Source organism: Rhopalosiphum maidis, chromosome 1, assembly GCF_003676215.2.
Source record: "Rhopalosiphum maidis isolate BTI-1 chromosome 1, ASM367621v3, whole genome shotgun sequence".
NCBI classification, from domain to species: Eukaryota; Metazoa; Arthropoda; class Insecta; order Hemiptera; family Aphididae; genus Rhopalosiphum; species Rhopalosiphum maidis.
The window spans coordinates 59,074,898-59,088,802 of record NC_040877.1 but is presented as its reverse complement, the minus strand read 5'-3'; the positions used below and the strand labels follow the sequence as shown (position 1 = coordinate 59,088,802).

The following is a 13,905-nucleotide window of genomic DNA, read 5'->3' as shown; positions in this document are numbered from 1 at the left end:
GCTATCTGTCCTTCCTCAGATGACGGCAAACGGTGGGGGTTTAGAATTGCCGCTGAAGAGAAAGATAGTCCTTGAAATCGCAAATCCCTTCAATTACGTTTCCTTTAGTCCTTTGACCAAGTAGACCGTGTCATATTTTTGTCAGTGCGTGCTGCGTTAATAATACGTATCCATATTAAGTACCAGATCTTACGAGCAGTGAGCATCGTGCGTACTTTCATCCTGCAACAATTCCCGTTACATCAAGGCACACAGTCTAATCGATAAGTATAGATAAGTATCCAGGACTAGTGACTACTACAGGTAGGGGTTTTTATATTTTTTACGAAAATTATATATAGCGTACGGTGTAAGAATTAGCTCAATTCTCAAATACATGACCTCTACAGTCCTCAAGAACGCCGAACGTCCAAAGAAATGCAATTGAGTAATATTTCATCTGATTACACTGTCTAGCACTCACCCCATTATTATTAGCCGCCTCCACAGTTTTCATCTTTGAACTGCAATAAAATAAAAAAACAAAATAAATTCTATCGAAGAAAAAGGTTTTGCGTAAATAACTATTTGTTTTTCTTATTTTTTTCTCCGATTATTTTAAAAAGTACTGACAAATTTTTACTTTGGTACTTATTTTAAATTTTACAAATTATTATTATAACAATATTGTCAAAAATATTTAAATTGTGATTAGAACTCATATATTAAACGCATGGCCAAGAAATCATAAACTTTTTGATTTGATAAAAATTGAAGTATTTAATTATATGAAGGTAGGTAAGTACATTAATTATCTAAGTAGGTACGAAAAAGACAAAAGTAAAGGTAATAATATATTATAGGTACTACAGTTTAGTCGGACGACGTAAAAGTGAAAAAATAATGATAATAAAACAAACAAACATTTTTCCATATACATGTTCATATAATATAATATATAATATTTTTAATATAACAACTAATATAAATATATAAATATATATATATATATATATATATATAATATATATTTATATATAAATATAATATAATATATACAATGTGTACACGCGATTTACATAGTAATAATAATTATTTTTACAGGTACAAATAGGTACAATAGTTATCATATTCAATGTCTTAGGCCTATAGGCGTGTTAAAAAACAAAAACTGCATATAAAATATATACATAAGAATAATAATTATTCACATAATATAAACGCGTTATCTATCCACAATACAACAACGGTCGTCAAAAATAGTACCTACACTTTACACAAAATATAAATCGTTTACAATAAATGTATTTGACACGATTTGTTTGATTAGCATGTAATATAATAATAAATAATAAATAATATGAATTGCGGATGACAGTGAAAGCCAATAATATTCAATTTGAAGAATTAAATAATAAAAAAAAATGCATCTCGTCCTGACGTAATAAGTATATATATATTTATAGATTATATGTAAACATATTTGAGCTTTATCGTTTGTACTGATGATCTAACCTCCTAGGTCGGGACACGCATATATAATATAACATACACATGAAATAGGTACATAATAATATGCCCAACACACTATATTTATAATATATAACCTACAGGCAATTTAAGTATTTTCTTTGCAACAATAATAATGTTAATACATTTTTGATTTTCATCATATATAAAATATAAAGACCGCATCATTCACGTCGAGTGCAAACGATAAAAATTCTTGAGTGGGCTGGGGGGGATGATGATGGTAAAATGTTTGTAGGACATAAGGACTGTGTTTCAAGGCCACGGTCAAAAACGACTCTGGCAAGGATGATTTTACGAAGAAGTAAGACATCTGAGTTATATTTTAATTTTAGATAGTTGAGCAGGCTCTTCAAACACCATATTGAGATCATTTCATTAGAGTAGGTGCATGTGTTTGCTGACGCAGTGAACAAATGAATAACCTATACATACACTATCATAAAAAGATACGGATACGATTACCTATTATTGCGTATATACAAACAGCGTATACATCGCAGACGCGCAAAAACTAACATTAAAGCTATTTAAATAACAACGTCATTAGTGTGTGCAAATACTAATGTTAGTCGGACTTAACCTGGATATTCATCACGGCAATTATTTATTTTTCCTTTAGGAGAATTGATATCGTTATCGTATAGTAATGGTTTTCAACCAAAAATATTAAACAAGCCAATAGTATTTCGTGTAATGGCCTTGCATTTTTACAATTGTAATTATAATATTTTAATGATAAACTTTATCAATGACTATGAAATATATATTATTCAAATTAAAAACAAGATTAGATATACTACTGTACATAGAATTTTGAAAATATATAAGTAGGTATTCAATTATTCAATTTTGAAACTGGTTGCACTAAACTTAAAAAAAAAATGGTTATGATTGCAATTCATAAAAAGTTGAAAACCACTGCTCTACAATATACTATAGTCACTATAGACATAACTTTCAATTCCTTATAGTGAGGTGCCATTTATGATATTATATCACTGAGGGGGACAGTGAATGTATTCGATAAAAAAAAAAAAAAATAACTTATGTTAACACATAATAATAATAATAATAATATACTAGTAGGTATACACAATGCAAGAAAAAAACGAAAATAGTACAACACTAATCAATATTATTTTTAACAGTTTAACACAACTTTAATCAAAATAAATTATTTGGATAATTAAAAAATTTAAGGCAATAATAATAATAATATATAATAATTATTGTTGTGGTATATTCTTTGTACAGAAAATAATGGTTAGAAACAAAAGTTAAAATGTAATTAAAATTGAAAAAAGGTATTATAAAACTATATAAACATATAATCTTTATTTCGGATTTTAATCGTTTGTTCATTTATGAAGCTGAAACATGTGAACTTTCATAATTGACGGCTTAACAAATGGCACAAGGTGAACACATTTTTTTAAATAATTGTGAATACCGAAGCCTAACAATAATTTTTAAAATTATAAAATAATATCAATTTTAGTTTTTAATTTCAGATTAAACACTCATTCTATTTTCAAAGTGCCAAGTTAAGCATTATTTGTTTCTAATCGTTCACATATTTAAATCACCAAGTTAGAGAATAATACATTTTTTTAAATGTTAACACTAAACAAAACAAATAAACTAGTATATAAGTCAGAACTATAAGGAAATATAAATATATGTATATATTTATATATATATATACATATATATGATTATGTATAGTATATACATAGGCATTTGTAAATTTTTACCAACAAGTTCAATGACAAACATCAATGTTTGAAATAATATTATACAGACTGATTTTTACAAAATATACACAACTCTATGTCCAAAGTATAACTAGAAAGTTATCCTTAAATAAATAAATTCAGGAGCTTGGATTTAGTTCACTGGAAAGTACTACCTCCTCAGTAACAGATTCCGATATAAAATCATTTCCCGTCATATCTAAGTCTACATACATTTTGGATTTTTTTTGTTGATTACAGTCACCATTACGGCCATCCACGTCATCGGGTTTAAATCCAAAGTGGTCGAGACCAACATGAGAATTGGAATTTTCTGCACCCGTACACATGAGGACATTGGACAATATCATTTTCTCATTGTCGTTTTGATCGTTTGAGAAAACCTCTTCACTACTGTGCATTTGATAATCACCATCTTCGGCAGAAAATTCAATAGTATTGTTCATCATTGCTTCTAGAACACTCATATCTTCTTCGGCAACATCTTCTATTTTCATAGTATTACTGGTTTTCAATGAATCATTTTTATTGCTAATACTAGAAGAACCCATTATATCCATTTGTACACTGTCTTCTCCAACAACAACATATTCTACATCAGTATCTACAGTACCAACAGACTGTGTACAAACGTTATTCATTTGTTGTAACATATCAGTATCAGAACTAGTGTTATTTAATTTGAATGTCCCTCTTTTTCTAAGAGGTAGTCTGCCTAATAGAGCCTCTGAAAACTTTTCATTACCACAGTCTAAAATTTTAGTAATCAATGGTAATGATTTATTCTCAATCGGCACATTTATTTCAGAAACGCTTAATAGTGGCGAATCTTTTTTCCTTTCAGGATTTGAATCCATAGACTCTTTGAATGCTTTTATGTCTTCTGTAGTCAAAACATATTTTTCAATGTTTCCATTATCAGCTACTTTATACAGAACAACATCGTCTGGATTGTCTGGTGGCATATGACTTTTAATATTCCTTAATATCGGATCTTCTAAATTGGTATCTATTATTGGTACATTAGACTGAGCTACTTCTTGCATATTACTAACCATTTCTTCTGGTTGCTTAAGATTAGCAAGGTTCATATTATCAGTGAGTTGAAAATGAAGAGCGTCTTCTTTGGCTAATATGTCATATACATTCTCAGTTAATGTGATGTAATTACCATCGCCATTCTCAATTAATATTGGAATATCCGTTGGAAGACCAGCTCCTTTTAATGCATTAATGTATCTTTCAGAATTCTGAGTTTGGGTTTCTTGAGGTTTTTGTACTTTAAGTTTATCATCAGATTTATCATTTTTGGTTAATAAGCTAGCTAATAATGGTGATCGATTGACATCTTCATCTGTCTTGATGTCATTAGGCATTGATTTTTTTACATCATATCTATTCTCATCCACTGAATCTGCAGGTCTTTTTCTACTACGTTTATACTTTAAGTCTATGTCATCGCTTGAACTTTGGATTATTATTGTCTAAACCATTACTCATAGGTAATTCTTGATGATTTATAGTTGCTATACTACTATCATTGGTTCTGTGTTTTGAAGGCGATATGTATGATTGATTAGATCCTGCAAGTGATAGTAGTATTTGGGCGGATTCTGTCTGTGGTGGAGTAATAGGAGCTGGTTTGCTTACCAATGGTTCACAACATGGGCTCTGAAGATGAGCTTTAGGCCGACCCCTACCAGCACAAGGCCGCCTTTCGTTGGTATTATTATTTTGGCCAAGCCGTGCAATAACAGCTAAAAAATAATTACAGATAAATTATCTAATTCCTTAAATATTAATTGTTGTAGTTCATAAATACTTACACACGGACGAAGAGTAATTTCCGTTTTCTGTAACTTTGGTTGCAATAGATGTAACTGGAATTGGTGTAGGTGAAACTTGACAGATTCTAGTTTGAGCTGTTGTAGTACAAACAAGGGAAGGTGGTTTTATAGACTTAGAATCTTGTAAGCTTTCATGAGCTAGTGAAGATAAGCCTTTAACCTGAAAAAAGAGAAATTAATTTTATTATCAAGAACTTAAAACTTTATATCTAAAAAGAAGATGTCAGCATACTTTTGCTTCCTTCTTCTAAACCACGTGAAACATAATAAATTTACAAAACCAATCTAATTTTGTCATTAGAGTAGGGTGACCATATTTAAAAAAACAATATGGGACAAACAATTTATATCAATTCTAAAAAAAATCTAAATTTATTATACAGAAAACAAATAATGTGCTGACATCTTAAAAAGTCTTAATATACAATAAATTATTTTTAATGAAACTTTGAAAGAAAACTTATCATGTATATATAATATATATACTAATAACAACTATTATGTCATAAATCATAAATAACCTTATAACTAACTTAATCTAAACAAATGTTGACAAATCATACTTAGAAACGTTATTACTTAAAAAAGCAACTTAAGTTACAAAATAATAAAACCGTAGTAATGCATGAACAATATTTAAACATTTCATGAATCAATAGTAAGCTAATCCCTTAAACATGATATTGCTCATGATTGGTCAACTAAATTGTGTAGAACAGTTAAATTCATTATTTCTTCATGCAACCATGAATAAATAAAAAATAATAATAATCAATGTATTAATATTTTTAATTTTTATTTATCAAAAATAACATAATATTTATTGAGTTAACTAATTCAATAAGTTAACACAGATAAAATAGTAAAATAAAATGTAAGTTTTCTATTTCATTGAGCACAAAATATTTTTTTATTTCAAATGACTATCTTTTCTTTTTCTTTTTTTAGAAAATTTATATAGATTATTCATCTATAGAATTTTCCTCACTGTCACTAAAAAAAACAAAACAAACAAAAAATTGGTCACTCCCAAGCCAAAGGTATAAGTGATATTTTAATATATTATTTTAACATTTTTATTTTCAAAATGTAGTAACATAATCCTTAATAACTTAAAATTCTCAACATTTATATAAAAATCCCTTTCTAACTTCAACTTTTCATTGTCTTGAAATTAATAATTATCTATTTTTTAAACTATTTTCATTTCCTTTTAATTTTCGAGTTCCTAAAATCAACTGTATGAATATCAAAGTATTTATTATAAATACAACATTAATAATTGCATTTCTTTAGAACTAATTTGTTTTAATTAATATTTTCTTTGTAACTACATTTTTATTTCTGAAATCATTCATTATATTATTATTTTATATGATTGTATTTAATACTAAGATTTATTTAAATTTATATCGCTATCAGTAATATATTTTAAAACTAGTTTTAAAACATGAGTTCAGCTAACAGATGAAGATATGAATAAATATAAACAAATACATCAATTTTTTATTATGTATGAAAATATATAATTTATACATTCATAAATGTTGTGCTACATGAAAATATAGCATACAAGAATAATTTTTGTATATGTAAGATAACCAGCATAGTATTAAGTTTAGTATAAATTATCAATAACTATTATAAATTATATAACTCGCACAATAATTTGTATAATGGTAGTATCTTAATAGTTAATAATAATAATTAATAATACAACAAACTATAAAGTGGATATACTATAATTAACAAATGATTTATGTTTATAAGGATTATATTATCTAAAATTTAAAACAAAAATATAGTAGATGCTACTTAATGACTCACTTTATGAACAAATTGGGACCAAAACATTTGAGTCCCATTAATCTAATAAATTGAAAAGACAAAAGGTCCAAGAATAGCAAGAGAAACATATACGTTTTAATAAAATGAAAATTTAATTTGCTATGTACTTATAAATACTTATTATTATATATTAGATATGTAATCATTCATAAAGGGAAAAAATATAACAATTGATAACTAATCAGCTTATCATAGCTTTTATTTCAATACTGAAAGTATTTAACTCATTACATTATATAGGTACCAAAATACTTCTCTAAACGTAAAAAATGTAGTAAATATTATAATTTATTTCGCACAATAATTAAAATGTTTATCTATTAGAATTAATAATTAATAATAATTAATAAATGTCACATTGCTTGAACATGCAAAACTTTAAATACTAAGATGCACTATTTATAAAAAAAGATTGTGGATTATTTTTATATTTCACTTTTTTATTAGCAATAAGTTTATTGTATAAAAATGCATGTAATATAAAAAAAAAATTTTGTATTAATATTTAATAATGTATAGGCATGGACACCCATAGGACACATTTTAAGAAGAGGGAATGCAAAATAAAATAATCTCAAATTTAAGTTAAATAAAGATGTAATGTTGAACATATAAGTATAAGCTATATGTTATTATTTATATAATTAATACTTGGTATATTTTAGTTAATTAAAAAACATTTTAATAAGTACAGGTAAAAAAAGTAAAATAAGAAAATAAAATATAATAAAATATATTATTTAATGTTAGTAAATATGATTTTTAAGACATTTCTTCATTTTATGATGTCTAAATCAGTAGATAATAATAATATGGTAATATTTATTAAATTATTAGTTAATATTTTTTTCCCAGGGAGATAAGTGCCTTGTCCTGCTTCCCTCCTTCACAAATGGGCACCCATAGGTATTGTTAACAATATATTTATAAAATATCAGATCTATAACCAGGAAATAAGTTTTGTTTGACAATAAAAACAAGTAAAATATATATTAAAAATAAAATGTTAATAAAACATAAAATACAAATATTACACTATTTTTTCAATAATTCAAAGTTAACGAGTCGTGTATCGACGAAATTTCTCGTACACGAGTTGTGTGATAAGAGTGGAGTACACGAGTTGTGACCCAGTGATAAAAGAGAGATATATGAATTGAGTCCCAACTATTTTATAAAGTTTTATACAAGTTGTGTGCTGATAAATCGATATTTTTGACAAGAATAAAATATGTTGTTTTGTTAATTGAAATAAAAAAGTTATATAAATTTAAATTGAGAAATTTGTCCATTTCAATGTATAATATCCATGTAATATATTTTATAAGATATTTACTGAATAACATTTTTTGATTCTGTTCATTATTATTATTATTACGTGGAGGTGCGACGAGTATATTATTTTTTTATACAAACTTTTTAATTTTTCGTGTAAAATATTATAACATACTTTTAATTTTTTAATAGACAAATTCATGATTTGAATTTATAAAAATTGTTGAACACAATTTGTGTAACCCAAAAACAGCTACAGGACACAATTCAGTATTTGGGACACAACTCATATGCAGCCATAATTTCAATTTATAAAGAGGCACTAGTTTCTATGTTACTTCAAATGTAAGGGGAGATTATCAATTTGTCTATCTATTTTTATTAATTACTCCATGGTGTACATGATACTCATTAGTTTCAAAATTGTTTTGCACTTTCTCAATACGTCAAAATAATAATTTAACTTACACATATTTTGTTTTTAATGCAAATTGAAATGTAGGTTCTGATCATACCTCAATAATTCTAAAAAGCAATGGTATCCATTGTTACAAAACAATCAGACAAAAGTTTTTGTCCAGATCAAAATTAAACAAAATCTAATTTAAACAATGTGTATTTAGCAATATTTGATTTGGTTTTAAGAATTTTATCTCTAGTACACGGTAATAGCAAACAAATTAAAGAAATTATATAATATAATTTATTATCAAATAATAAAACTACAGATAAAAATAAAATTAGGTATAAATATTATTTAAGATAACATTTGCTAAAATAAGTTACTAATAAAAACATTAAAATTAAACAAATTAATTTATTTCTTTTTTTTTATGGTTATTTACTTAATATTATATTCCTATAAAATGCGTATACCTATTATACAATCAATCAATTTTTTTAGAAAATATTTATATGTACAGTAAAACTCCGATTATCCAAACGCCTATCAACCGAACGTCCAATTAACTGGATGAGAAAAAAGATTTAACGACTTAAAAATTTCTTTTAAAATATGTTATTGTATTTATAGCTTATTCTTTTTCAATTAAATATTATAATAAAACTATTTGTTTATTGTTACAAATTTCAAATTATAGTACATATATATTAATAATAAATACATACATACAATATATTCATACAATTTTATAATTATATAATTTTTGATATGTCATATATCAATCATCCGGATCTTTGCTTATCCGGACCACCCTTGACATTAATACTCGGAGTTCTACTGTACCTATATAATTATAGTAAAGGGTAAATACTAAATTTTTTGATTTATAATTTTTTTACTAATTTTAACTACTAGAATTAAAGCAATAACTAATGTAAAAAAAAAATAATTGTTTTATGAATTATAAAAACTTTCTAAAATATATTGAACATTTTAACTGTTAATTTTTATTGCATACACAAATAAATAAATTATTTTTAAAGACAAATTATATCTACATTTTTAAAATCGCTAAATCGCATTATTTATTTTTTGTCACTCTTGTCAGACTTATTATCAATAAATATAACAGTAATAATTCTAAACCACTTCATAAGACAACATAGAAGTAACCTATCTATACTCTGTCTCAAAAGAGAATAATTACTTTTCGTGCATACCGACTGACCAGAGTGGCAAGGCCTAATTTCTCTCACCTTGCTAGCCAATTTTTTCTGAAGATAATATATAAACATTTACGACTTAAATCATGATTAGTAATATTATTATTTTTAACTTAGAGACTGCCCAATAGCACAAATTGTTGGTGGAAGACACAGGGAAATGAACAAAAGTTGGTTGGCCGACTGATTATTCTCTTTTGAGACAGAATATTTCAACTGAGATTTGATAGAATTAATGAAGCATAACAATACAATATCTGGTTTGGACAGTAAAAAATCATTTCCAACGCTTCAACTGGCATTAAAAATTAAACTTTCAGTATAGGCGTGAAAAAAAATACTTAATATTTTATTAAAATTTCTTCTAAAATAACTATCTATAATTTATATAACGTAAATAAATATTATACAATAATATGATATTTTATACATAATGACTGTAATTTATCAATGCATTATGTAAGTAACTTACATAAAATAATTTCACATTTTGTATTTAAAATTTATAAAATAGAATAAGGAGTATAGTTTTTAATAAGAAATTAATATGATTAAAATATTATGTGTGTAAAAACTATAGAAGCATTTGTACAAATATATTTTAAAGTATAAATAAAAATTATAAATAACATGAAATAGTTATCAGTTGATGAATTTTACCACGGTTCTAATTATAATTCATAATTCATACAAATCATTATTTAAACATTTTCTAACATTTTTGTATAATATTTTATGTATTAAAAAAATATATACTACAATAATACCAAGTACCTAACCGAACCTACTATAACTATTTTTATTGAATATATTTGTAGATACTATCTTTTTAACCATAGATAGTAATTTAATTTTTATAATGATAAATGTTTATTTCAAGTGCATTTTAAATAGCGGAATATATTTATTAACTATTTAGAAATTAATAAATAAATTACCTCAAAAAATTTTGCTGCTTCCACAAGAGCGTGTAAATTATCTTCAGTGACATTTGTTTCGCCACAATACATGAATTCAATTAATGATTTGAGTACACTAAATTTCATATCTTTGAGAACAATCATGGGATGATTACCTAATTCACGCTGAAATTAAAAACATTGCTGTTTTTAATATTAATAAATGTACAATATAATTCAATTTAAAAAATAATTAATATTAAAAACATGAAATGATACTAATAATCATCGAGTTCAAAATGCTTCAAAATCTTATAAAGATTTTGGTGTATTTAAAACAATAAAATTACCTCAAAGTATGGGCTGCAAGCTGCAAGAACTGATCTATGAACTTTGAGACTATGTGTATTACACATCAAAGTAACATCAACCAACTGCTGACGTTCCAAAAGATATCCCAAACGTGCGACTAAATGAGTAGAATGATCATCCCATGAAACCATAAAACGTGTTGGATTCCCCATCTAAAAATTTAAAACAACCATTATTACACCACAATAGAAAAAAAAAATGAAAAAGGCAATGCAATCATCTTACTGATAAGAGTTGATAGCCTAATAAATAATAACTGTATCTAAACAAAAAAAAATTAATACTCAATGTAAAAAAACCACCAAGATAATTATTTTATCTTAATATAATTTGCGTTTACACCAATAACTATTTAGAAAACACATTACACATGCCACTCTATGGCAAAACATGAAAAGTGTCATTATATTTTAAAAATGGTCTTAATGACATAACCATAAACGTCTGAAATGGTATAACTATTAAAACAATCAAATACCTACCTATCCAATGCTGCTAACAAATTGTCTTATAATTATTGCATGCTAAAAATTACAACAAAACTAATCACTTGGTAATCAAGTTTATAATGTTTATATCATAAACTAGTAAAATATGCAGTAGAGCAACTAACCACTAACTAGGTATTGGGTATCACAGTGATAGATACAATATAAGCTTGGAAAATATATTAACACTTTCTCCAATAAGCAGTATTGCACTATTGCAGTAAGCACTTTAGTACTATACCACTATAGGTGTTTGCTGTTCTATAGAATATTATTGTTGCCAATTCATTGCTGCCGCATTTTAATTAAATGACAACTGACTAGACAAAAACGAGGATAACGTTTATAGTGTTTATACAGACATCTCTGACTATTTAAACGCAAATCGTAATTAATTAACATTTATTATCAGCGTTGTACTAGAACTTTAACCTTACAATGTTGTAAAAAAACAATTGGAACCCAACACACCCAATAATATCGTTTTTCAAGTGTCCAATACGTTATCGTTACTGTTAGCAAATCGTTTCAAATCCAAAACACTCTTCGACTGACAGACGATACGCTGCACACACGTCATTAACCACACGCCACCACTTTCGCTCGAGAGACCCGAGAAAACTGATGGAAAATCGCGGGTAAACCGAGAAACCAAAACGCAGACCGGTCACAAAACCATTGATTGCATTTTCGTAACGTACGAGACGGCTGGAGCCGATGGATCGGATCGGACTCTCGTCAGCGGTCGTCTTGACTAGGGACAGTTGGGTCCAAAAAAAGGACCGCGTGGGGGGTCCCCCCTTCGAAAAAAAACTAATGTATGGCGTACGCGACAGCAACCCATGCGGGGGGGAAAATCGCAGCTGCGGGAAAACATATGACGAACCGCGAGGTCTGATAGACAACCGCCAAGGCTAACAGTTTTTCACGTGACAACGACGGTTGATCCGGTAATCCGCCAAAAAAACCAAAATCGCATCAGATCAGTCGAAACCATGTCCTCAGTCAGTCCGAGGAAAAACGTAAAAGTGCTTGTGAAACCGACACAGCGAAATGGATGTGACGGCGGAAGTGGCCAAACGTACCCCCCGGTCAGATCTCCTGTTCTTACCTTTGCGGTGCGGCGACACTACAAGAACACTGCAGACGACATAGGTCACAGGGCTATATAGGCATTGCGGTCTCCCCGCCCAGCGGCAAAGGCGACTCGGACTTGCACTCGACGAACTTGGACCGCGACGACGGCGACGGACGGCCGCAATGACGAGACTGACGGCGACACCGTCGGGACTGCGACTCGGCACAAGACGACGACGACGACGACGACGGTCGCACGGACATCATAACAACCGACCCGACCGGACGACGATTACTCCGGCGGCGATCTCGTCGTCGTCGTCGCCGCAGTCACCGATTCTGCTGCCGCTGTCGTCCGAATCGCCGAGACGTCGTTGGTCGTCACAAGTTCGCGTCACCGCCGCCACGATAACGACCAGCCTAGTCGTTGCCGCTCTTTCGTCGTCGACGTCGTCGTCGTCGTCTCGTCGATTGCTCGCTATCCCGCGGGACGGCCGCCGAAACGGATTATGTACGGACGACGGTGGACGCGGAGTTGTCGGTCGTCGTCTCGTCCAATTCACACCTGTAATAGGCGGTAAACCGAGTGTATATCGACCGACGTAAAACTAATTTTATTTGTTTGATGACTGTTAAGTGTGTAAGTGTGTGTGCATGTGTGTGTGTAAAAAGTCAAAATAATATTATTGTGCCACCGAGTACGCGAACAGTGTGTAATAATAACAATAATAATAATAATAATAACAACACAAATGTTTGGGAATGATTCGTGATTGTGCGCTTGTACGAGCGGGGATCTACAATCGGTGGAGAGGGACGCGGCGGTCTCGAGACCGCAGGTACGGCCAACGGGACCGTCGGCGTGACGTCACGTTTGCCGTTCGGTCGGACGGGACGGGGGCCCCGCAGAGCCCGATCGTTACTTTTCCTTTGTCCGCTCGCGGACGAACCGCCAACACTCACCTGTGTCCCGGCGACCGCGCGACATGGCTGGCTCGAGTGCTCGACTTCAGCCGCGGCCGCGGGCCGTGTGCGCGTGCGCTCCGCGCCCGCAGTGTCGCCTACTGCACGACCGACCACCGTCCCGTCCCGTCCGCCGGCCCGCAAATTACCGTGCTCGGCACCCGTGACCGGAGTACCGTTTTCCGCGATACGTGTAAAATAGGTATACACAGACGATTTGTGTACAAATAATATATTTGTTGAT

At 29.6% G+C, this 13,905-nt stretch overlaps 1 protein-coding gene across 1 annotated transcript; it reads right to left on the bottom strand.

The window, feature by feature from the left end:
* Positions 1-2,732: 2,732 nt before the first annotated feature.
* Positions 2,733-13,445, bottom strand: LOC113559649. Its single transcript, XM_026965406.1, is given in 6 exon segments — positions 2,733-4,729; positions 4,731-5,023; positions 5,093-5,273; positions 10,801-10,947; positions 11,112-11,285; positions 12,733-13,445. Coding segments are annotated over 5 exon segments (2,139 nt in total). The 5' UTR covers positions 12,733-13,445; the 3' UTR covers positions 2,733-3,385.
* Between the last annotated feature and the right edge of the window lie 460 nt (positions 13,446-13,905).